This window comes from Pagrus pagrus (genome assembly GCF_965226575.1).
Source record: "Pagrus pagrus genome assembly, chromosome: 16".
In the NCBI taxonomy this organism is placed as follows: domain Eukaryota; kingdom Metazoa; phylum Chordata; class Actinopteri; order Spariformes; family Sparidae; genus Pagrus; species Pagrus pagrus.
In genome coordinates, this window is record NC_140200.1 from 5,947,909 (window position 1) to 5,975,232 (window position 27,324).

Below are 27,324 nucleotides of genomic sequence, written 5' to 3' on the forward strand. Positions count from 1 at the left end.
CTTCTCCCTCTTTGTCCGTCTCTGCATGAGTGTGCGAGTGTGTGAGAAAGAGAGAGAGAGCATGCAGGGGAGTGAAACGTGAACAGAAACAGAATCCGAACCCATGCAAGTGTGATCCTTTCTATGTATGTGTGAATGAACCGCACGGTTCAGAGAGTGCTTTTTCACTCAACCTCATCCCCCCCCTCAGTAAACCGTGTTTGTGGCAATGACGAAATCCCCTGCTGTCTTTAAGGTTTCTTTCTGTCGCCACAGTCTCACCTCCCCTCGAGAGCGTGGAGGAGGTGAGAGGGAGAAAGCCTAAGCTGTCATCACAGTTTAGATCAGTGTCTTGCCTCCACCCCCGCTGCCTCCCTTTGCCCTCCACCCAAACCTCCAGCAACGTATTATGCAACTTCAAAAACAAGGTCACGGAAATATCCGGAGAGAAATCAAAGAAGATAAACAGGAAAGGAAGGAAAGGAGGACCCTCTTCCTCCTACCTCTCTTTCTGCTTGCACCCGTTGCAGTGAGTGATTCAGCGGGGGGTCAGTCCACTGGAAGGAGAGAGCTTGCAGCATCTAACGCATACAAATTCCCTCAGACACACATTTAGACCCATGCACAAACCCAACACTGACACATAGGCACGTCAGACACTGACAGCTCTAGAGATCGTGATAGTTTCAACAACACATGGTCCATCTTGTCCTTGTGTCCATGTTGTGAGGTGCATCATTATGAACACTTACACTCGCCCGCAGTTAAATTTCCCTAAACAAGGCACGCTCTTAAAATAGAAACTCATTCTGACCCCCTCTTTGTCATGCATTATTAATAAGGCTACTAGTTAGAAAACGATCCCTTGTGAGCTAGAGCGACGTCACACATTACTCCTGCGTTGCACTGGGGATTATCAAGAGCAGCTACTGCAAGGCAGAGGAAAGATGTGTGTAACTATGGACCAGGTATGTAAAACACTGGAGCAGAAGTTGAATTTTATAATGCTCAGTTGGTCAAAGGAATTCAAAGGTTTACAGCAATGCTAGCAGTTTCTGTGAGGCTGTAATAGTCACAGTGGTGCTTTGAGCTAAATGCTAACATTAGAATGCTAGCATGCAAACTAGGCAAATTTACTGTATTTCATCTGCATTCAGACAAAAAAACAAAACAAACCATTAATTCAGATAACCGGATCTAATAATCAGCCATGGCAATAATTCATCTATCCTCATAAACAAGCAATTTACTGTAATGATGTACCTTTGACTCTGCTAGCTGCAGCCCCAAAACTAAATACCTTGGGGTCTTGGACTCTCGGCATGAACAAAAAAAAAGCAATTAGAAGACATCTAACATGGCTCTGGGAAATTTTACCAACATTTTCCACCATTTCCCATCATTCTATACAGATTAAAATACACAGATCACAAGATAATGAAAATAATTGTGGTTGCAGTGTAGGAATATACCAACTATAAAAAGGTTCACATGCTATGTCATCTATTTCCATCAATCATCACAAACAAAGCAGCTCGCATCTAAATGAATATTTAGTGCGATAATGTGACACTATACAAATCAGTTAATTGCTGATTCTCCTGGTTGTTTACATGCTGATGTTGTCGTGTCGGCTCGCAGCCATGTTTTTTTTGTTTTTTTACCGTTTGCTGAAGCTGTTCCGTCATTCCCAAACAGCGTTAATTAAATTCAGACAGACTCAACACTATGCTAGGGTTTACGTACATCTCCACCCATCAGGGATAATTTAACACTCTTGATACTTCTGAGCACCTGCCCCAGAGCTGTATCAGCTCCATGAGAGAACCTCCCAAATTAATTGTCACTGAAAAAAATCAACAATTATTAGCTGGGAAAACTGCGGTGAGCAGGCTTTGTGCGTCCCCAGCTGTCTGTCCCCCTACGTGTGCCATGCATGTGTACGATCATGTCATTACATGTTAATGGGCCCTCCTCTGATGCTACAGCGGGCTGGAGAGACGGAGGCTGTGATGGAGAGAACAGGGAACCATTTGATGTTTGCCAGTTGAAAGAATAAGCCTTACTTTGGGTTGCGCTTTCCACAGAGGCATGCTGGGATTGAAAGAGCGCTTGCCCAGGGCTAAAGGGGATTTTTGGTGGGCGTCACACATCCAATTACCTCGGTAGCATCACTGAAATCCACAGGGAATGCACACGCAAACAGACACATACACACATTCGCCTACACACACACACTGACATGTAAGACACCCACTGCAGGAGGCTCTTACCGCAGAGGGGGCGCAGCCAAATTTCACTCTTCTGCTTCTGCTGGATCGCCTGCTACAGAATTCATGAATATTATCAGCATGTGTTGATATGTGCCTTATGATATAAATATGGATAGCGGTATGGAAACACCATCCAGGTTCCACCTCTTTGGAGAGCATTATTAATGCATTCAGAGAAGCTATTACTAGATTTGCATGGGCTCTTCTGATGAGCCAGGAAGGGTCCACTGATATGTTGAGGTTTATTGGTGCATTTCAAAGCTGTTTTGAAGTCCTCTGTTCTGTGGCTGGGATTTCTGGCTGTTTAATATCCCCACCAACAAACTTTAATAACGACACGGTCCCACATCAGCACACCAAACACGTAGACCCACCAAACCAAACTCATTTAAAACACAACATCCTGGAATTAATGCATTCAGACTTTTTTTTTTACTTCCACCTACACAGGTTAATAACTTTAATATTTCTTCTTTCCTTAAAACAGGGGGCCTGAAGGCCAATGGGAAATCACACCTCACCAGACATTACGATGAAATCGATTTGGTGGTACATTTTTAATTATACAAGATTCGTCATTTCTTTTAATAACTTGATGAAACGGCCCGGAGCACCGCTTCTTCCTCATTGAAGCTGATAAATCTCAGATATCTGTATAGTGCGAAATCACCTGTGCCACCAGGGGGAAAATGGCTCTAGTTTGGTAAATACACCCACAATATAACAAATTTAAAACTAAAGGTGGGTATTAAAATGAGTTTTGGTCATAACTTGTGCCAAACTTTAAATCTTAGAGAATATGCGTCACAGGCAATGTTCCAGAAGTCACTTTTTTTAAGAAAGTTTTGAAGCCACGTGCAATTTTCTTCTTTTTTATTTGTGTCTCGACAAGGGCCAGGCAAGATATCAATTATCGTGTTAGTCTATATCATCTTAGATTATGGATATAGTTGATATGAAATAATTGTTGTCGTCTCCTGGGCTTGAAGGCTACATCAGTGTTTCCTGTGTATGGCTGTGTATTTGTGATGGGTGTTGCTTTAACTGTCCACATTAATGCACGCACACTGGCTTGCCTTGACTTTCTGTTCATCTCACCTTTCTGTTTTCTCTCAACCTGCGACGTTATCTGCTTTCTTCATCAGCAAAACCAACGTCCACTGAATGACATCGCAACAACCAGGGGTAGCTCGTACAAAGCAACGGCATAAGTAGGTCTACATTAAATAGGAGACGTGTGAGCATACATGTCAAACACAACGTGGTATTTTATTTTGTCGCCCAGTCCTAGCATGTATTAAGTGCTTTTGAGGAGTTTTAAACTTATGTAGATATACATCATGTATCACAATATGGCTAAAAAATATATTATATATTAAACATATTTTAAGGCCATATCGCTCAGCCTGCGTCAGAATACAGCCCTAAGTTATATAAGCAACAGATGTATTCAATGAGTAAATACTGGCGTTCTTTAAGGCGCTCTCTCAAGGACTGGCACAGCAGTTCCCAAACAATCAACTATCAATCAGCTACTGCTCTGTAATTTCACACAATCAACCAGACACCCACCTGAGCTTGGAGGGTAGAATACATAGCCTGGCTGCTGGCTCGAGAAAAAGTTGCTGTTCAAAAAAGCTTTTCTGCTTCACACACAAATGAATATGAATAGAATTCATAGAAACTCTACCCCATTTCCATTTCAGCGACTTCTCAAGGTAATCACGCCAATAAAGGGTCATTGGAGAGGTCAATTCAGCCCATTCCTCTTTTATTAAGATGCTTTAACTGCCTCTGAGATGATGCTGCTATTTGAGGCATTTGGTTCACACCCAGAAAAGAAGGAGTAATAATATTGCGTGCAAGATAAAAAGCAGTGTGAGGACACAGGGAAATAAAATGGAAGGAAATGGGGGAGAAGCAGAAGTAATGAAAGAGGGCAGGAGGTCAGCTCTAGCTGTGAATGTGGCATTTGAGGAGGCCCCCTACAGGCTTCAGTCATCTTCAGATGAAACACATCTAACTGACATGAAAGATGAGTGGAAAGGATTCAAAGTGTGTGTCTCTGTACGCACATGCCTATGCATGTGAGTTTGGGCACAGTTTCAATGTTATATGTATTACGATCACACCGTTGGCATACATAATCTTAACAAATGCATTAACTCACTGCAACACACAGCATGACAGGATAGGATGAATTGAGAAGTCATTGAGTAAAAGCATCAGATTTCTTACCAGAAATCAAATTTGCAACACCAGTTTTGAATTAACCCGTTGCTTGATCTGTGCTTAATTAGCAAAGTCTTAATTTGGTAAAACTGATGTTACTGTAAGTCTGCCATTGCAATGATTTGATTTGACGATAAAAACATCTGGAGACAAAACATAAAAGTGACTGACTCAAAGGAAAGGAAATACGTGCAGTGAATGGCTGATGCGGGCCTTTGTTGGGGCCAGTGGAAATCGAACCAAATCAAGTGAGAATTTCACTGAAGGCGCAAAAGCGTGGGCTGATTCTTCCGCTGTTTGTGGCGAGGGAGAAGCTCTCCAAAAGGAAGCGGGCCTCGTGCTGTGCAGGCACGTATAGGCTGGGTCATGAGCTAGTGGGAGTGTTAACACCGAAGGGCTAAAGCATGACTTTCTAAGATGACGCACCAGACTGTGAGGTGCGATCCGCAAGACTTGGCGCGTTGTTCTCAAGAGCGGATGCATGGCGAACTCCATATATCACCATATATACTGTACAAATATAACTCCAGGTAAAACGGCTATGAAGTGCAAAGCGTTTGCTGCAGCAGCCTGAATAGAGGCAAGAAGGGAGACAGCAGACAATCAGAACTGGGCAAGAGCTCCAACATCTGCATTAAATCTCACTTGAGATTTCTTCCCCCACTTAGGGAAATCTCAGTGGAGAAGCGCTTTGCCTACTCCAGATAACTCTGCTTTGCTTTGCTATAGGAAGCCATTAACTGACAGTACACGGCTTGAGGTTATCCCCATGGGTGTAACAAGCCTCTGGGATATACTGTGTCTGGCGGAGAGAAGATGAAGAGAGCATGACGCTAAAGAGATTAGCTATTACATTGTGAATTTCTGTTAGAAGAATAAGGTTTTAAGGGACTATTGAGGGATGCACAGAAAGCCAAATAATGCCAAAAAAAGGAGCTCAGCAGACAGCGAGATATCCCTTTAAAATAGGGGGTAGGAGGTTTAGCGAGTGTAAAAGCGCATGTAATGACTGCGTTCGCATGTTCGCAGGCACTTTGAGGCATCCGTGATGTTCCTCACTCAGACGTGCCGATGTGTGGACGCGGTGATAAATCACATAGCTAAGTTAATATCTCAGCAAAGTATTGCCCTAGATAGATGAAAAAAGCCCATGCGCACACAGAAAACGAGTATGCACGCACACACACACACACTCAAACTGTATGTTCATGTGTGTTGAAATTTCACTCTGCGGTTTCAGTCTCCTTTTGCCAGAAGGGGAGATTTTGAGAGAAAGCGAGGGAAACAAATGCGCCATGGATACTTGTTTTTTTTTTGTTGCATTTGGGTGGATGGCAGGGAGAGGTGGGGAGGTATGGATATGATGCTAGTCAGGGGTGTCTCCTTTTGGCTGCTCCCCTGCTGTCTGGCGTTTGTTTTGAAGCTGGAGAAAACTGAAGGCATCATTGTCAACACATTTACATCGCCACTGTTCCTGCTTGTCAGAGAGGCTTATGCATTACGCGCTACAAAGATAAGTAGGCCCCTTGCTGCAGTTGCCTCACAGCAATGAAATGGTGGTTATTTTTGAAGAGACACATTCAGCACTCTCCCCCCCTCTCCCCGAAACCTTCTCTCCACCCTCCCACCGACTCCCCCCCCCCCCCCACCTCCAAACAGCAATCTCATCTGCTCTCGTGCACAATTGTAAGGCTGCTGCGAGGAGCTTGCGTTTCTGCAATCACTTCACATTTGTTTCAGCGATTGATTTCCTGGCATGTGAGGGGAAGGAGAGAATGAGCGAGTGGGTAGGCAGCGAGGGAAGGAGGGAGGGAGGGAGGGAGGCGAGAGGAGGGGAGGAGCGAGCAGAGGGAGGCAACAGGGAAGTCAGAGGATGTGCAATGCCAGGCTCACATACTGTCACCATGACAACAGACATCACTTCACAGGAGCAGCACTTAGGATGCCTGTGTGGGCTGAAGTGACATAGTTGAAGGTTGGCATTAGCCTCTTGTGGGTGCCACAACATACCAATCCTCTAACGGCTTTGCTTTTTTGCTTGATTTCCACCACAGCGCCGCTAAAACGTGCTCCGTTGCTCTTACCAGCTACCTATTGGGATTGCTGAGTGATTTGTACTTTTACGTGTGCGATTGCAGGCCCTGCCAGTTTGGCTTAACAAAGACAATCCAATTGACTGAAGTGCGTAAGGGAAGACGGGAGGGGAAGACATTCATATTCAATGATCCCCTTTCATCATTCGCGTCACTTTGAAGCTGGCTAGCATGTATAATTCTCTGTGATTTGAAGTGATGCCAATCATGGAAATGATAACTTGAGAAATGGAAAACACACCACAGGCACTTAAAAGGATCCATCTTAGCAGCCAATCCTGCTGTTCATTAAGAAAAATCCGTATCACTTTATGAGGGTATACAATTGATGTTTTCAGATACAAAACCGAACCATGACTCATCAAGATCTAATGCATGTAATAATGGGTTATATAACACCAGCTTAATATTAATAAATAATCAAGTTTATGTAACGATTCAGCACCTTATGACTCCTCAATTCAAAAAGTGAATTTTAACACAGTCAAGTCACACATTAATTTACATGTCATTACAGTATATTTGATATAAACCAGGCACAGGGACGTGAGCCTCTCGACACATCAGTGCAGGTGTCTCTATGCACACCTGTTGTTGCTCTTATCACCGTGCTGCATTTATACCTCACTCTCTGCATCTTGATTACCAGCCCACATGCAGTATACAGTATTTATGAGCTGGCCAAACTGAAATGCGTGAAAGATGCACGACAGCATAATGAAAGCATGAACTTCTGTAATAGCCGGATAGTGGCACTTCAGCTAATATATTAGAGATGTTAATGAATGCATGACTTAGAGGTTAGTTAATGATGGTAAAATTGTAAATTGAGCAGAAAATGAAAAACTCAACACAAAGCAGAGCTCCAGCTCGTATAAATGGAAGATGTTTAAGCCTTAAGGGTTTATATTGTACTGTTTTATGTGCGATTCAAATTTTTTGGTCAAAATCTTAACAACAGAATCTGTAAATCACGAAGTGACTGCAAAAGTGGTCAGTTTTCGTTTTTGGTCAACCACACAAAGGTGCAAACATTTAATGGTGTGATATTGGTACAAGTAAATTAAGTCAGGTTTTTTACTTCCTGTACTTAACTTGTGTACTGCCAGTTAATGCCAGTTAATGCTTCTACTTCACTGCATCTTAGAGGGAGATGTTGTACTTTTGAACCCACTACATTAATCTGAGAGCTGTAGCTACTTGTTAGTTTGCACACTCACACAGGTGTCATCAATTACTCTGGCTAATTAGACCTCACCAGGTGCACTGGGTGGAGCGATGCCAGGAGTGACATAATGTCACCAAACTCTGTGCACCAACAACAGCTATAAAAAGGTAAAAAAAAACATCAACAAAGGAGGTGCAGGTCCTTTAAGTTTATACATAAAAATAATATGATTACTTTATAAAATATGTTGCATGATTAATGACTATTGATTAAAGTTCCCCCTTCACGGAAAAAATGTGTTTTTTCTTCCTATTCTGACAATTGAATGATCAGGGCTCCAGGTCGCACATGCACCCAAAAATCTGTGTGACTTTTCCTTTTTGCTTGGTTGCGCCGCTGCACCTGAGACTTAGAGGTTTATGTTTTAAACATTGAAATTTCTTGTGTTAAGAAATGAAGTTAAAATGTATTATTGGGTGCACCTAAATGATGTGCTGGTGCACCTAAATGAAAAAAGTTTAGCGCGCCAGTGCAACTAGTATAAAAAATGAGTCTGCCCTGATGTTTGAGCTTCACTGTGTAGGATTATGTATGTGCAGAGTTTGCCAATAGAAGGCTGTTTTCACATCCATCTGCTCAAAGTGTAAATTTTCTCTGCGCTCACTGTAAATCTGATTTTAAGAGGCAGCGCACAGGCTTGATTTGTGACATCACAAACAGTTTGGAAGCAAATCCTGGTCTAATATTCAGCAATAAAAGTGTGGTGTGGAAACTTGACGCCTCCGGTGCACAAACACTGAGAATGTTGAGAAGTGGGAGACCAGCAGTGACACTTGATACACTTAAAATATTTACATGTTCACATATTCTGATTTTTATGAGGGAGAAGGAGTAGGCGCCAAAATAAGGATTTTAACTGGTGGTAACTATGCTACTTTTTTTCAGTCAGACACATATTAGGGAGAATTGTCACGTCGGCCTCAATACATGTGTGGAGTGGATCTTGAAACTACCAGACGATATCATGACTTATTTTGCATTAAATTCAAGGCAGCAGCAGTCTCTCATCTACTGTTAAGAAAACTGAAGCTAATTTGAACAATTAGATTCAGTGTTCCTTAAATAGTGTCCTGCCAGTCAGAGATCTCAGTGGATGTTAATCACCATCTGTTGACTGCGCAGTACGTACCTTAATGCAAATGTTGTGGCTGTGAATTAGTCATAATCCTATTTTCTTGTCTGTTTTAATTTATTAGGATAGTATGCAGGATAGAGCAGACGGGAAATGATGGAGAGATGTGGCAGACAAAGTGCTGCAAAAGGTCCCTGCCTGGATGTTGTCTTAACCTCTGCACCAACTGGACCCAAAAAAAGAAAAATCATGTTGGTAACCCTAACCCCTACCCAAATTGAAAACAAAACTTTAGGCTATGGATTGCTGATTAATGTTGCTACAAAAGGACAAGAGCCAACAGCAACATAATATTACAGCTCCACAGTGTCAATGTGTTTTTATGCTCTCATGTTAAACAGGGGCAGCAATGGTATGGAAAGGAGGCACAATGTAATGCTAGTGGGAGTCTTATCCCAAAGATCTACATCTGCCACGAGTCACACTCCAGCTATACAACCGCAATTGACCAGTGTGGCTTCTTAACGCAAGATACTGTAGCTTTAATTTATTGCAGTTGGACACCATGTCTGTCAACAGGAGGAAATGAGCGCTATTACAAGAGATGAAAACACTACAGATAAAAAAACGCCTTGCTGCTGCACAAGGTAATATTAGCAGGACCGAGGATGACATTTAAGATTGAAATCTTGTTTTTAATGATCCAGATGATGAACGGCCACTTCATTACAATGTCAGTAGACAAAGGGAAAAATATCAATTCTGGTTCAGTGCAGGTGAGAGGCCAAACCAGACTTCATTACAAGTGCAGAATTACTTTTGATTCTAAATAAACCGGGGCAAGAGGCTGGGTCTAGTCATGCACCGGAACAGGACTTAATGAATGAATGACAACAAGATCATTAGCAGCAGCTTCCTGTCCTCAGCACTGTATGGAGCTGGACAACTAGCTCAGGGTTTGGGGATGTGGGCTTAACAGTTGAAGCAGCCAGCCAGGTTACAATAAGCTTCTTTGGTCCGCAGAGGGGATTTGGCCTTGAATGATCCAGAGGTAAATTGTGTTCCTGAACTCATCCAAATCCTCACAGTCGAAGGGAAAAAAAAGTATTACAGTTGTTCATGGTGTGTGCAAACTCGCCAAAGCTACATTATACTTCCAATTTTTTTTTTAAGTTTTGAACACAAATCATCAGAAAATGTTAAACTGAGTGAACATCGACTCTGAAAAATGTATTCCTTTCACTACAGCAGTGCACAACTCTATCTTTGCTTTGAACTATGAATAAGAAAAAGGGAATAGATTCGCTTATTTTCTGTGCAAAGGACGCTGCAGTAGCTGACAGTGCTGTTCAAATCCCAGCTACAAACCTAAAGCTCACAGCTCCATTTTCCATCTCGCCTACTGCCAAACTAAACACAGCTACATCTTTCAAAACAGCTAAAGGGAGCAGACAGGGGGCAAAACTGAGAGTGGCATCCTTCCAGTGGAGAGTGTCACCCTGCAACACACACACACACACACACACCTCGCATAAGAACAAGCAACATGACCTTTTGGCTTCACAGCCACACAGGAAGTCGCAGGGATAAAATTAAGGTGGCACTTATCAGACTTTACACATATAGGAGGTGTGACTCAGATTGTGCAATTTCGTCTGTGGCTGCGGTGGAGCCGGCTGAAGTCTGAGAAAATAACCTTGATGACGATGCGATTTAAAGTACACAGAGAAGAAAAAGAGTAAGGAGAGGAAGTGCAGCACACTGTTGCATTGCTGATGATGACTGGACCGGAGAGCCAGACATGTTGTTGTTGGAGTGGCTGGACAGGTGGGAAATTATCGGTTATCTTATTGGTATTGGCTGACAAAAAAAAACATAGTGCATCCCTAACAAAAAGTTATGATACTCTGGCCTAAGTTGCTTCAATTCTGACAACTGTGAATATCCCTTTAATATGAACTTAGATAGTATCTGACATCTGGTTTCCAAAATTCACCACACTGAACAAAGGACTGTTTCACTTTAATCGCATTGTATTGGAGTATTAAAGTAACACTGTCACAGATTATGCGGTGAACCGAGCACAGCAGGAGTGCTTCAGACTCTAAGTTCAAACATTGTCTCTGCGGTGTATATTCAGTGCCAGTCTCAGAGGACTCGGCCCAAAGAGAACTGACATTCGGTATGATTAAGTTGATGCTATCTGAAGCCCCACCCAGGGGTATGTAATAATCCCCAATGTGCACCTCACACAGTTTCTACTGCAACGAATCACTTCTACTGCACCGTACCCTGCTGTATATCCTCATTTGCCTCTGATTGAAGCACATACACTGAAGACGTCCATCCTCTCTTCTGGTCCCCAGGGTAATGGGACAGGGAGACAGGTGGAGGAGAGAGAGAGACAGGCAGGGAGACGGGGACTGAGAGTGGGAGGGAGGAGAAGAGATAGAGTTATCCGTGGTCTCATTACGGTGGGAAATGTGAGGGTCCCGATCCAAGGGAATGATGAAGGACTCTGTGGAGGAGGCCTCTGAGAACCAACAAAGACGGCTTTAGTTTCACTGGCAGAATGCATTTGCATAGCTTAGAAGCCAAAGCGTCTGAACCGGGGCTCATGAAAAGAAACCCCAGCAATTGGTTGGACTTCAATGCAAACGAGAGAGAGCGAGAGACAGAAAGAGAGAGAGAGAGAGAAGGGGGGGGAGAGAGGAGCGGTGGTGGCAGAAAAAGCAGTAGGAACTTTTTCTCTTCAGTAGCGTAGCACAAAACGAGATCGGGAACATCTGCACATCCCATGGAGGTTGTCGCTGACTGACTTTGATGCAAAGAGAACATACTGAAGGCGGTACATCTCCAGATAAAGTAACACGCAGAAAAACACTTCCACGCTATCATAAGAGTCATGTTCCATTGAAGACGTTTGATATTATTATTTAGCGCGGTTCGGTTGTCAGCAACATTGGAGAAGAACGCCCAGTAGGAATATTAAGAAGGTTTGTAGGTGCTTCCATCCGCTCTGATGGAAGAGTTTTCCTACTGGACCTCCAGAGAGCAGCACAGAGATGAGCAGAGGTCAGGATAATAGAGCAATCTCCTGCAGAAGGGTGTGTGTGTGTGTGTGTGTGTGTGTGTGTGTGTGTGTGTGTGTGTGTGTGTGTGTGGTGATGAGAAAAAAGGAGACACACACTCAAGGGAAGGATGAAGTGGGGAAAAAGAAAGAGTGGAGCAGATGTTGTACTTTATGGTGTCTCTCTTTTTCCCTCTGTGGCCTGGAGTCATGGAGGGATGACTAGCCTTCATCAATCCTCTTTAATGACTCTGGCAGCACCACTTAACGCACTAGTATGTGATTTCTTCATTACTACGTCGTGATTTCGCCATTTAGTCGGCGGCGATGACGTGTAACGATGCTCGGGGATAAAAAATAATCGCCGAAAGTCTCATTTTCGCAAACTGGCCTATTCATCTGCTTTTGGGTCAATGTCCGGGAAGGGAAGGGAAGAGATGATGGAATCTGGGAGGGGAAAAAAAATACTATATATGATACGACCAGAGCAAAGAATTCAAGCTTTGCCCTCAGTAAAACCTCTTGTGAAACTCACCCACTTCAAGTTACTGCCAACCGTTACGTGTTATCCTCTCACAGGCCTCGTTTTATTCAGTCACACGCCCACTGCTTTTCACCTGTAGTGCACGCCGCTCCATCTCGCTGCCCCCTCCCTCCTTCACGTGTCAAAACCTTCAGAGAATACAATGGGAGGCGACGCAACGTGCATGCTGATGTTTTGCCCCCATCAATAATAAATGCTGACTTTTGAACCTTGCCAATAATTTTAACTCGCACCGCCTCCCTGGAGATGTTGGGTATGCTTTAAACATGAGGCGCGCGATTTGAAGGAAAGTGAGATACAAGTTTGAGTCCATAAACCTATCTAGCTGAGTCCTTTCCCTGTCGCAGTCGAAGACACAGCAGCAGCATCAGCAAGAAAGCAAGACATGTAAATCCTTACTAAGGCACACTTACTGTAGAAGAGGTGAAACACTGGACTGATGGGGAAAAAAGGGGGGATGAACGCACTCACAAACACAAGACCGTTAAATCCTCAAACAACTCCATCTGCTAGATCTCCCTGTCTTTTCTTCTGCTGCTGCTGTTGGCCTACCAGTCCACACATACCTCTATAGCAACACCACATATCGAGCATTATGGGATACGATTTCCCCTAATGAGCTTGCATCTTCATCTGCACGCGCACGCTGAAAGCATGGGCAGCTTGCCGAGAATCCGCAGCTTTGATCTGACATTCACGTGATTGGTTTTGATGGTTAGCGTCGTGCCCGTTCCTCCCTGAATATCTCTTGGAGAGACCAATTTGGTAGATAAGGATATCGACAGTGATTTCTCCAGACATCAATGTTTGATGAGGGGTTATGCCCTCTGGCTGAATGCATAACTGGAGGAATTTGCGAGAACTCCAAACAACAACAACGCCCACGTACAGATCTTACACCGCCTGCGGGGCGCTTGGAGGTTTGAAGATTAGGTGTAATTAAGAGTATGCTCTGTTTTTTTTTTTGGTTTTTTTGAGGCGTTTTGCTGTGAAATATCTCTGCAGCAGGTGTCAGAAGGAGAAATGTGGTAACGTGAGTGACTGTGCTCGTATGCTACAGCTGCCGAGACATGTGCTGTGATTGATCGTCTTATTCATCCTTCTCCCTGTGGAGCAAAAGAATAGATAAAATCCTGGCGCGTCATTGGTCAGGTGCAGCACCATGACTGTTCCTGTCATGCTCACACAGTAACCTTTCATTGCTACATCATCTCCATGCGCACACACACATACACCACGGCGACAAAAAGACCTATTTAAGCGCTTGGCATCGGCCTCTGAAGCACACCAACCCAGATCTCTACTTGACCTCACATTCTCCCTTGCACGACCTCTGCTTCGGTCAGAGCCACTGTCACTGCCGGCAGGTCAGGGCTGTCCACCTCAAGGTTTTCTCCTTGTGCCATTGTTAGTGCACATGAATCATTATTTCCCCTCTTCTGCTGCTGCTGCTGCGAGCATGACGGTTCATATGAGACATCATCTGTGCCACTGGTTGCACAAGCAGGCAGGGTAAGAGACAGAAATGTGTATGGTCGTGTGCATGGGAGGGAGAGAGACGGAGCGACTCAGACAGACAGACAGACGGACGGAAGAGGTAGGCAGATAATAATTCATGACTGTGCATACTAAATGCCACTGCCTCAGACACACAGATTACAGCCCTTATGGTGACATTCAACAATACATGTAAGAGGAGAGCCACGTCGACCTTTTGAATGATAATTAGCGTTAACTACATGGCTGAGAGGCTACATGCATCGAGATTGGATCTACCAGGTTCCAGTGTGATAATCTATGACTGTACAATACTAAATTTAGCCTGCGCACCGACCATCATGACTGATGGATTGGATGAGAAAAGGGGGGCTGTGCATGATTGGCTACGCGCGCGGTTTCCTGTATAACCTCAGGGTTTGTGAGAACATTTGGAGCCTCTCACTCAAACATGACATTCAGAGCTGGTTCGTCACCCTCACATGAGTTCATGTTGCATGTCTTCCTTTTTTTTTTTACATCATAGGAGCTTGTGAGTCAAAGTGGTGATTTATGGGCGACCACTGTTTCACAAGGTCATGATCACGTTTGGTTTCAGCAGGGGAAAGCAGATTGCACACACTCACCGTACACTCCTTGGCAACGGATGCCCTCCACGATCAGCGCCAGCAGCCCCAAAACACAGATAATTAGATCCATCCTTTCACGTTAATCTCTGCATATCCAGCTCTCAATGGCAAGAAGTCCTTTCCGGGGCGGTGTGACTGAGGTGCATAGAACACACAGCGCCGCTCCGATCCACGCGTCGATTAATGTATAGTCTCGCTTGTAAAGGTTTGTACGCCCGCAGGAGGCAACGCGCGCACACACACACACATACACACACGCACGCACACTCAGGTGGTTTTGATGTCCACTGCCATGTAAGTGGGAAAACGCGGTGCGCTCGCGGCACCGGAGACGCCGCGCGGTGGAGGGTGCGGGGACGCAAGGCGGGCGCGGGGGAGTGGGCTGCAGAAAGCCCGGCCTTAGAAACAAACAGCAACCTCTTCTCGAGTCCAGGTGAGGTGCGCTCCACTGGTACTTTAGCGAAGACCCCCGAGGCGGCACACGGACGGGGCGCGCTGATGCTGTCGACTAGAGGCAGACGGCGGCTCGGTACCCACGGGCATAGCTCCTCAATTCCAGCTGTGGTTCACGGCTCGCTCCGCGGATGCTGCTGCTGCTGCTGCTGCTGCGTTGACTGCATGCTGTCAAACGGAGCCATCACCTCTGCCTCACACGCACACACGCACACACACACACAGTCAAATTCTCACTATTTTCACCCTCTGGGCTGCGAAGTCGTCAAGCTGCCGGTGTGGAGACGGCGGTCACATCACGACTGCGCCCCGACGCCGCGCACTCGACTCATCTTCTCCCGGTGGCAATGACAAGGGGAGGGTCCAGTCCGGCGGACGGCTCCTCCACGCAGCTCTTCGCCGATGCCTTTTGCTGCCGTCTCCCGCGTTATGAGACCACTTGCTAATGGATTCACGCGACGGTGGGAGCCGGATGTGCCCCGCCGTGGAGCCAGTTGAGCATCAGTCACGTTGCGCAATACGTGCTACGGAGACCGAGTGGCACCGCAACCGGTCTGTGGCTACGTCAAGAGGTGCGTGGCTTCCAGCGCTCATCTGTATGGGAGGCTTCGCTCGGCGTCAGGAAAGGCATGAGAGGCGCAGCTGCTGGATGCTGAGAGAGAGAGAGAGGGAGAGAGGGAGAGAGAGAGAGGGAGGGAGGGAGGGAGGGAGAGATGGGAGACCATTGGAATTCAGGAGATCGAGCTTTGACAGACCTTTGCAATCAACACCAAACACACAGTCTATACTGCTGTCTGCTCATGTTTCACCATCCCTCCTTTATCAGACAGGCAGGATGAGATGCTGTCCGTCATGTAGCGCTCATCTGCTAGATCACACTTCTGTGGCTTGAAACAGTGAGATGTCTATTTTAGTAGTGTACACACACACACACACACACACACACACACACACTGCTGCTGCCACAGGCCTACATATTTGTGCCAACTTTCCAGCTATGCATGACTTTTAAAGTTTTGAAGAGGTGCAGCTAAGTGGTTCCCAAATGGGGTCCCAGTTTGCCCTCAGGGGTCCTGCTGGCACTTCTGTGGGGCTCCTGCAAAATTATGAAATCCATTTCATTATATCCAATTTTGCCGTTTTTAGTAGCTAGAAATACCCCCCAATTAAAACCGTGTAAGAAGGTCCGCTCTGACCACAGGTATTCACCTCACCGTTATCCTCCGAGCTCATTCCTGACTAATGCTCATTTGGACCATTTCAAAGCGGAATAAACGTTATATTATATGAATGAGGCCACTTTATTGTGTTTCCCGTTGAAGTGTTTGGTAATGTTAATACGGGGAGGATCTAAAAGTTGGACTATAGCTGTTTCCTAGCAACACAATTTTAATTAAAGGGTTTTAATTAGCATAATACTCTCCCCAACGGAGAGGCAACTATTATACGTTTGGGACGAATGGAGACGAATGTCAAGAGTCACAGTTTGATTCTGTGATCAAAACGTGCGGCGTGAAGCACCAAAAGGCACGTAGCTTTGACTCACCACATTAGGTTTCCCTGTGATGTCAAATAATGCAGTTTGGTAGAAAGTCACTGTTAATTTAGTACATTGAAAAAGGCTGGAAAAGCTTACAAAAGACACCATATTCAGATTGTTTATTCCTATTTTGTCACTCAAGTTGAGGTAGAAAGTTTGTCCTTTAGCTTAACTTCTCCCCAAAACATGTAATTCATCTACTGTTCAGTCCTTTAAATCAAGTTTTGAAAAGAATAACTGTTAATGTTGTAACAGAGCAGAAACACCACTTGAAGCACAGACACTGTCCTCAGAGGGCCCCAGCAGGGGATCAGATGCAGAAGTGACTGCTGGATCTCCAGTGGGTGGTTTGGCGCCCTCTACAGGACCTTTATCAAACAAATCCATAATGATACAGTCATTGGTGGTTATACCCAGTTTGTGACCAGGCTATAAATATGATTGTAAAGATGAAATAAAGATGGAATCACACCGTATGAGGTGTCCGTCACTGTTATTGAGCCGATCTGTCAATATGCGGTCCTTGGACCAGGACTACACAGTGGAATAGAGGAGTAAAATAAATTTAGCAGAGTTAATATTTGATATTGGCTATTCTAAATTTAATTTCACAATCTAAATGATTAATCTCGTCTGTCCCTTTTATACTGTCATTAGTGCAGTGCCCTTGAAAGCCGGAGTGGTGGAGCAGCGTAGATAGCGACTGTAATTTTTAAAATGTTTCAGATCTTATTTTCCGCCAACGACCGGCTTTGTTTCATCTCAAGAGCTCTGTAATTTTATCAACTCGGGCATTTAACCATCTCTTCCATTGTCTTTTCACTCCTTCTCTGTCCTGTTTTTCTTCCCCACAAGTGTCAGACAAATGGTGATTTTCATTGCCTGCAAGACAAATAAAAGAAAGTGTCCACTTGAGGATGAATTCTGGTTGAAGGCTCTTTGGCTGTTTGGTAACAGTTTAGGCGGGAATATAAGCCAGCTGAATGTCCTGACAAGTAAAGTAATGCGTGACAGGAGTGTGTATACGTTTATCCCTCCCACCATCTTGTTCTTATCATTACTGTACCTTTGCATCACCTTTCCAATATGGACCAGGAGAGCAGGAGACCACCGCAGAGATTAGAAATTCACTCCCCGTCTATTGTGGATATTGCTCTCTCAGTTCTTCTTCACATTTTTTTTTTTTTTTTTAAATCCAAGATGTCTAATGCTACCATGCGCTAGAGTACAGAGTCTCCATGTAGCATCATGAGGGGGGTTTATAAATATAATATGCCCCTCACTAGTTGGAGCTGGATGACATTTTACTAAATGTATTCAGTCGTACAGTGCAGGAGGTGTCGGATATGGTACGAAACAAGACAATCTGGCATTTGAGGGAGGCCTCTGCGGGCTTCGCGTTCATCGTCAAACGCAAGGCCAGGGTCAGCCGGAGTGTGAGAGGAAGAACATGAGAGGGTTATGGCTTTGGTAGTCTGACAATATTCTGCTCTGGTTGCCATCACACATGAGCAAATCTCAAATGGAACAACATGTATTTTTCCATCTCGCTGCCTTAAAAGTCATATAACAGCAAGTGGCCACCTGTGGAAACTGATGACTGTAGCTCAAAGCTTGTCAAGCAATGCTCACTTTTTTTTCTTTTGGTTCCTGTTGCTTCATTTAAATTGTCAGGGTCACTGTTTGAATGTGGCATTTGAAGCGAATGATTACTTTAAACTTCTATCTCGTGAAAAAGAGCCATGTCATTTGGCGACCGGGGAGAATTGTTTGATGGAAGTGACACAGGCCCGAGCGTTCTCGATTTAAAAAAGACTTTTAACTGCAATTACCTTTTCCTCTGAACGACCTGAAGACTCATTAAGCGAGCTGTTGAAAGCTGCAACATCCAGGGCACGAGCACCCACGGGGGGTATGGGAAATACATTTTTGGCCGTCACTCAAAAATTGCACATGCCCGACTTCCTGCCAACCCCGCATGCATATTAGCAACAGCATACACACTCGCAGGACACGACCAAGCATGCCCCCCAGTGTGCCACCGTTGACGAATGTTTCACTTAGAAAATAGGTCACCTCCGAGCTGGCAGGAAGAATTTAGAAGGGCCAAAATTTTAAAGTAGGCACATGATTTAGTTTCTCCGTGTCATGATTCGTTTACCGCGCGGTAATGCCTTGCATGTGGCTTATCGGAGAGCAGCTGGAGGGAGAGAGCCGGTGGGTCAAACTGCATCCAACAAGAGCCCTCACGACTTCTATTCCAGGCTGCACTCGAGAAAGACGCAGGGCAATCTTTACTCCAATAAAAATGTTTGCAGCGATGAGTTAACGCACACTTGATCTGCTGATTCTCCCTGAAAGCAACAAATAACCTTCTTTTTATGTTAACGGCGTCATCTAGATCACATCTGTTCTTTATGCTCCTCCATGTGAAAAGAGCTGACTCCATTTAGATTCAGTGCGTTTAATTTTCTGCCGAGGAAAGCAGCATCTTCAGCGCACTCTTTTAACATGGACTTGTGTTAGATCTCATGCTGAGGCAGGCCTTAGCCTGACAATAAAAACAAAAGGCAGCTCTGACAGGCATGACGTGTGTTTCTATTCTACAAATGTTTCCTCAGACACCCCCTCCCGTTTTTTCCCTGGGTAGCGGCACTTTGACACTCTCGGTATTCACGGCAGCAGGAAGCCTGTCGGCACTATTTACACACATAACTGGGGTGAAAAGAGGTAGATTTCACAATGAGGTGCAGCGGTTTGTGTCAGCTGGTATCAAGATGCCGTCAGAATCCAGAAACCGCAGCCCTTTGTGATGGTCCCCAGTGAGATATCGGGGTTGGTCTCCACAGAGGTTGAATTGTCAACGAATCTATTGAAGTGGTGTGAAGTTACTTGCACATTTCAAGCCTGTAAAACTTGCAACCACAGTGTGAAAAGTGCAAAGCTGAAAACTGTCGGTTTGTGACTCAAAACGATTGACTTTTTCCATTCACTTTTTAATGATGGCCTTCAGCATTACAATCTGATTAAAGGCTCATTTATTCATCCGTCTACACCGTGCATTTGGAAAACCTTTTGTCTCTCTTAATTGAACTATACTGCAGCTGTCTATTCTTAACACGAGGGAACTTCCTATTGGCTTATTGATCAGCTGCTGTCCCGAGTGATTTGCCCCAACTCAGATTGATTCTCTCAGGGCTATTTTGGTGAGACAGCATATACTTAGCATGGCATGCTAAATAAGCTGTGTGATCCTACTTTACTAATTAAGTGGCCCGGTATTTGACATCGTACACAGTAAACTATTTCACTTCAGAAGGTTATAAAGCAAGAAATCAAATAAATGGACATTTGAAGGTGATCAGAGGATGAATCTAAAAGAAAGCTGCAGCAGGTTTTCTACACATTGTTGTCACATCACAGGGGCAGCAGATTGCTCAAACACAATCTGCTCAGTCATGATAATATTGAATAATGTACTTCTTGTGTCAATGTATTTCAGTAACATTCTTATTTTACAGTCATTAATCCAAGAAGGGCTGGCACAATATCAGGTTTTCACTGGACTGTCACATGGCCAAAATAAGTCAGGATAACGGTATTATCACAACATCTAGAAAAACAATCTCTAACTTTATTTACTGTGTGGATTGTCTCTTTTTGTTAAATGAGTAACACTTGTAATACAAGGGAAGGGAGATGGAGACTGAGTCTGGGTGCCACAACTGTACAAAAGTGTACAAAAGGAACATTTACACTTCATGACTAGCGAAAAGGCAACCAAATGAAGTGAGAAACAAAGAGCCAAAAGCCATCTGGCATCAACACAGTGTCAGATGAAACAAAATCCACTGCCGGGAATAGGAGACAGAGAGTTTGTGTGTGTGTGACACAACTAACCACTGTGATGTACTGTGATGCACTAATGTTAGCTGCGACCTGCTTGTCTTTTCTCCTCCACTGACTCAAACAGTGTTAACTGACCTGAATCTCTGGCTCTCTCCCACTTCTCTGACACTGCCTTACAGTTAACCAGGAGAGAGAAAATATGTCCAGCGCCATGATAATTCAGCTTTAACAACACAACTCTGGATTATTACCATTCTTATCATACGTGCATACTGTATGTGCATTAATAACCCAATATTTTAATTTTAAACATCACCGTTATCGTCGACACCGGTTATTTTCGAAACCCCTAAATCCAAGTAATGCTGCGTTACTGTGTTGCCAGACTGAGATTTGTCTTTTGCAATAATTGAGCCATCCTATGATGACATACGCGCGGCAGGTCATGTTGGCTACTAGCCAAAATACCAAACGAAGGCTGGAGGCTGAGAGAGAGAGGCATATTTTCAACAAGTCTTCATTATTTTCAGTTTGTCTCAGTCAAAGATGCAAGATGTCATCCATTGTTAATTTTGTGTTGGCAGCATAATGCTTTCAATCACTAAAAACACAACATCTAATTTATTGAAGCATTTCAGGACAGGAATGAGAAACTTGTCAGAAACCGAAAAAAAAAAAACTGGCACTGACAGGGAGGACTCTACAGCCAGTGATGCATGCGCTCCAGCTCAACAAAAGAAACTGGATTTCAGAGCTGGAGTGGACAAGATCTACAGAAGCTCATTGCTGGGTATATGATAGAGGAGACGTTACCTATTTCCACAGTTTCAATCTCATACTTCACCCTCATTTCAATGCGCTGTATAGAAAATAAACATGAAGAGCCATCCCAAGCTGCCACAGAGAAAGATGTTCGCCGGCTACCTCGACAGAGAATATGCAGTGATGGGATGCAATCCGAAGGCCACACTCGGAGAGGTCAACTTCGTTTGCAGCACAGATGACATCTGGACAGCTAACAACAAAAGCTTTCTGGGTGTAACAGTTCACTGGATCAGCAGCTCCACCCTGGAGCACAGCAGGGCCACCACAGCATGTAGGCAGACACACATTTTAAGTTATTGGCGCAGAAATAGAGCAGATTCATTCATCATATGGACTGCTTGGCAAAATTGTAGCCACTGTGACATGTGACAGATCAAATCTTGCCAAGACGTGCAGAATATATAAGCCGGTCAATCTGGAGACCCCCGCATTGCAGGTGTGCAATGTATACAATGAACCAAATTTACAGAGGTGATGTTGAGAAATACTGAACTTCCAGTGCAGACACAAAGGCTGTGTGTAGACAGCACAGCTCTTGAAACCAAGGCATTCTGATCAACAGTTTCATCACAACATGTAGAGGAAGTCGGCCGAAGAAAGCTACTGTTGCCGTAATTCACAAGGTCAAATTCCTCTTCCAAGAGAATCTCCTTGAAGACGCTCTTCACTGTCAAGGAGACCAAATTCTTACGGCAGCGCCGGACATATTACGAGAGGATAGCTGCTGTTAAGGAACTTTATTATTAACCCTCGAACTCAAGGACACTCGCCTTGTAAGACAACCTCTCAAGGACAACAGCTGGGCTCCCACATGTGTTTGTGAAGGTATGCCTGTACTCCTAAACCTCTTATCTTTTCGTTAATCTGTTTGGGCGGATTAAAAGCATTGCACTATTCATGAGCGGAGGAAACCAATCTTATTGAAATATTTGTTTTGAAGTTATTAAAACAAGAGCAGTAGTCAAAATAATGATTTCCACCACAAGGACAGAAGAATAAAACCAATAAATGGGTCAATAAATAGCCTAAAACAAAATTAAATCTACGATATTAAGGGTGATTTTAAAATAAGACTCTGAATTAGACACTTTATGGAGTGTAACATACATACATACAACACTTACAATGTCTTCATAGTTGCAGACAACATCATAATAGTATGTCATAAACTATATGAGTATTTTCTGCTTTAAATTGCAGCATAAAATGTCAAAATGAAAGTGTTACCTCTGTTTCTATTCTTAATGAAATACATATTAAAATCGAAATTATAAAAATGTTTTGTTTTTTCTTGCTATTACAACAAACGATAGGAAAAGATGCTAACAACAAGAAATATTTTGTTATGCTATGTCAGTGTTTTGATGAATATATGTGTGCATGCTGTTTTATTAAGAAAAATATCTTATGTATCAAAATTAGCTGTATTGTCCAAGCATGCTTAAGCGTACTGGCTCTGAATGTTGAGAAAGTAACACGTATATATACATATTTTATAATACCATCACAGTGTCCTTTTGTGAAGAGAAAAAGACCTTGAAAGAAAAGAACTGGCATTATAATGAGAAACTGAGTGGATTTGTTTTTCTCATGGCGGCAGTAATACACTGCAGTGCATTTCCACTGCTGTGCTAATCACAAATACCATGATCTAAGCAAGCACAATCAGGCTCCCAATTTAAACCCCTTCAACTGCATAGAAAATGTGATTTCCAGTTTAGTATGCAGCGCTACTTGGCTCGGTGTCTGAGAATGTAATTATCTCTCAGTAAAGAAGGTAAAGTGAAGCCCATGTTAGCCTTCGTGTCCTTGGCTGCACCAGGGCAGGAAAATAAATCTTCAGAACTGATCTCATTTTGGGTACATTCATTACGCAGTACACATTGCACTCGACAGACAGTAAATTACATTACTAACTCCGCTTAAAATTGCAGGTAAAGAGTGACAGAGAGGAAATCCTTATTCAAAAGTAAACTTCAAGTATTGGTTTGTATCTCTGCAGGCCTTGAATCAGCACAAAATTACACACCAGTCCAACCTCTACCACTCGAAGGGCCATTAGTAATCACTGTTTGTACCTGTGTGAGTGTACAAACACATGCAGATAATTGGGTGTTTCGTAAGAAAGATACCATTAGGGTGTAATTATTTTCTTTATCTGCAGCAGATCCTGTGCCTGATTCTGTGAGGAAGCCTCATTGTGAATCAGAGCTCTTTCTGGAAACCACAGTAGGGCCGGGGGGGTGACAGCAGAAAGCAATGAAGTATGGGTAAAGTGGTGTGTGTGAATGAAATACAAATGCCACTCCATTCAGCAGGACAGAGTTTGCCATAGATATACAACCGAATGAAAAAGGGCCACAATCACTTTAGGCTGAGTTGCGAGCAAACAAATTAATTATTTATGAACAATGAATATTGCATATTGCTCTCAAAATTGTTGTTGCCTCTCCTTCATAAGCCAGCAGATTTGATTTACAGGGCTGGATATTCACTTCCGTGGAAGCTGAATTCTAATCACTTCTTCTACGTCAGCACACTTAAACGGGAGAAGCAGCCAACATGGAGTCGATATTTGTGACACAAAACGTGAAAAATTTATAGTGTATGCAATTTTTTTAAAAGATAGCCATGTTAATTATTTGCTTTTTTATTTTCTTGACATGCAACATAAACACGGCCCCTCCAGCACACTGGAAAAATAGGGTTTTTTTCACGCTGAACCCAGTCATGTTTATGTTTCTATCATCAATGGCCGATAAACAATGTTTCTCCAGGCGGCATCGCATCATGTTGTGTCCCTTATTTTCACCCAACATTGCCTTCTGATGTGCCCACTTTACAAAGTAATCGAGTGGTCAAACAAAGCTTGAAACAGGCGCTGTGTTACATTGGCTCTTCTATTTTGCACCGCGGTTCAGATGTAGGGTAATAATGGCTCTGCCATCTGCTCACCCGGTTGTCCTTTAAATTGTCTCTCTTTTTTTTTTTTTTTTCGCTATTGGCTTAAAACAAAAACCTGAGTGCACGCTGCTGTTTATGCCTGGCAAGCATTCACTCTGGATTTAAAAGTACCACCACCAACAAAAGATCATTTTGAAAATATGAGCAGACACATGGGTTTTAGAGGCTGATTTCACCTGTTTTTATAAAAGATTTAGAGAAGTCAGAGACACTGATTCAAAGCATTTATCCTTGTAAAATGAAAAATACATTAATAATAAGCACCATCACTACAAATGTAAATAAAAAGAATCTTTTCCTGTATACAAATAATATTTTTCTGCTTTTATTCTGTATGTGCTGTTCTTATAGTCCACTCATTGCCGTTACAGACAACATTTTCTCTTTCTACTCTCCAGGGTCAGGGGCAGCAGCCTGTTCTACTATGCCCCCTGAACAGGTCAGCAGTCTATCACAATGCTAACACATATAGACAGACCACCCCATTCTCACCTACATGTAATTCATTGTTTCCACTTCACCTAACCTGAATGTGTCTGGACTGAGGGAGGCGAACTCAACACTCAGAGGAGAACATGTTTACTCCACGCAGACAGACTCCAGCTGGCCGGGGCAGGTTCAAATCCAGGGCCACTGATTCTTCCATCTATCACTTAATGCTCATTTTCATGGAAGCAGACACACGTAGGAGTCACAAAGCTAATACTGGCTCCAGTTGGCTCACAATATGTTTGCCCTGATAGCTTTCGCTCTGAGTGGTAGCTAACAGTTCAGAAACATTAGTTTATGAATTCTTTAACCTACTTTTATCAACTATTTTTGGCTACTTCCAGTCATTTGCAGTCAGTTTCTGTTCACCAGGTTAAATATTTACTCTCTTTCTAGCTTTATTTTTCGATTCCAACAACAAATTTTGAGAGGAATATCTGGCTCTTTGGCTCCTAACTTATCGGTTACGTTCACCAGCTAGTTGCTGATTTGCTTTTTGGTGGTGAGTCGGTAACATCTAGTTGGATTATCTGAGCTTTTGCTGCAAACAGCTGCTGTCAACGATGCAGATGAGAATAGTGAGAATGAAGCAAAACATTAAAGTTAAATGACCAAAAAAACTAAACAATGAGCTGAAAGACATTAAAACACTCCTTAAAGTGATAGTTCGGGGTATTTTGATGTTAGGTTGTATGAGGTGCTTATCCATAGTCAGTAGACAGTAGATGACTGTCATCTCGCCGCTGGTGTGGAGAAGCAGCCAGCAGCACCGGCAGCCAGCAGGGCTTTGTACTGCTGAAATTGTACCAGTCTGTCTTTTAGCCACCTAAAATAAAGTCCCACCTGCCTGAACATAAGAATAGAAATGTTATACGGTTGAGGGTGTCCATAAGTACTTCATACAACCCCACATCAAAAGACCCAAACTATCCCTTTAAAGCTGTGGGGACCTGCAGAGTAAAGTGCTAATTCTCAGTGGGATCATAACTACTTATTATATTAACAGGAACAGCTTTAATCTAGAGATGCGTGATATATATTGGATAATGGGCAACCAGCAATGAAATTATAAAAAGAGCCCATATTACGAAACCAAATTTCTTTCATTGACTTGACAAGGGCTGCATCGTCACACTGTGATACTTCCCAGTATGTGATGGTATGCGCCATTAAAGTTGGTTTTGCCGCTTTCTTACCCTCAGGTGTGCATAAACTATAGGTTAGAAACTTTTTAGAATAGAAAAATTATCAGTTATCTTATTGGCTGAAATAAGTCCATATTGTGCATCTAATCTTCAGCATTTTCACACATAAAATAAAGGAATATAAACTTCAAACTGCAAAATTCTTTTTTTTTATCTCCTTGAACAAAGAGAGACTGGTTTTAGGATCAATGTGAACTGATAAACACTAACATACTTGGCTTGTCTGGACTTCACATCAGTCAAACGTTGCTGCAGGACTGCCGTGACAGCAGCCAAAATGTATCCAGGAAGACAGAGCCTGGGGGAATCGTCACTTTGCAATGTGTCATGAAATTTTAGAGGTGAGATACTGCTTACTTTGTGGCAGGTGATGGATATGCTTTAGACCAGATCCCTCCTTTTTTTTTGTTACATGAAATGCTTTGCTGTCTGTGGACCTTGGCTGTAAAGTGAATGGTTCAGGAAAACCTTTGTTCATTTAACACACTGTCTTCATTAATATTGCAACACTCTGCAGCTCAGTGACACCATTGGTCAAAGCCTTGTTACACCAATTTGAGTTTGGATAACCTCCAATAGATACTACAACTACTAATAATAATATATCAACATGAATACCATATGTATGTGATACAATTCTTGCATTAGTGATTAAAAACAAGTGCATGGGTATGCTCATTTCCATGCTTTTGTTCATGTACTAACAGAAGTCTGGCAGAGTTTGCTGATTTTTCCAGATCTACCTTACTCAACCTTCAGTTAAAGTGGGCTTTTGGAGGAGCCACATGAGCCTGCTTTAATGTGCTCAGCCAACATCTCAAATATTCATGATGTTGTACGCTCCACAGTAACAGAGAACCGGTTTAGCGAGGCTGCTGAAACCTCATCACACGGCATCTTCTCTCAGACCACGTCTGGAAATCTAAATCTTCACCCACAGCAACACCTGGGATGTGATCTGCTTTTGGTGTGTATAGCTGAAAAAACAAAAGGGGGGGGGAAGTAATTTTTAATTCAGCAACAAACTCTGCTCATTCAGTATGTATTCCCTGTGTTCTGTGTCTACTGTGGCTGTCCGTATCTGTGTCCAAGCAACTGAGATTTTATTTTCATGATAATAGACATTTGTGTGAGCGGCAGGTGAATTCTCACTGCTCTCAGAACTGTAAACCTTCCTACGGAGCTCACTGGGAAATTAGATTTAATCTTTTTCTGAGATGCTAATTCAAATTGCATTTCAGATTAAGCTAGCATTGTTTTTCGCATCACTTCATCTGGATGTTGTTGGCGTGCACGTGTACCGCACAACATGGATGTTGAAATAAACTAAAATTAACTAAACCTGGAGGTGGATCAGGTGGGATAATAAAATTCAATCATGT

General features: G+C 43.3%; 1 protein-coding gene across 11 annotated transcripts in view; it reads right to left on the minus strand.

Moving 5' to 3' along the window:
- The window catches only part of LOC311272102 (MAM domain-containing glycosylphosphatidylinositol anchor protein 2), a 256,023-nt gene that overhangs the window by 161,518 nt on the left and 67,181 nt on the right, over window positions 1–27,324 (minus strand). For 7 of the 11 annotated variants that reach the window (XM_084378258.1, XM_084378253.1, XM_084378252.1 and 4 more), the window contains one exon: window positions 14,615–15,722. The exons of the other annotated variants lie outside the window; for them this stretch is intronic. In XM_084378258.1, coding sequence (XP_084234384.1) covers window positions 14,615–14,687 — 73 coding nt within the window. In that variant the 5' untranslated portion in view covers window positions 14,688–15,722. The remainder of the gene's footprint in view (window positions 1–14,614; window positions 15,723–27,324) is intronic. 11 annotated transcript variants of the gene reach the window in all.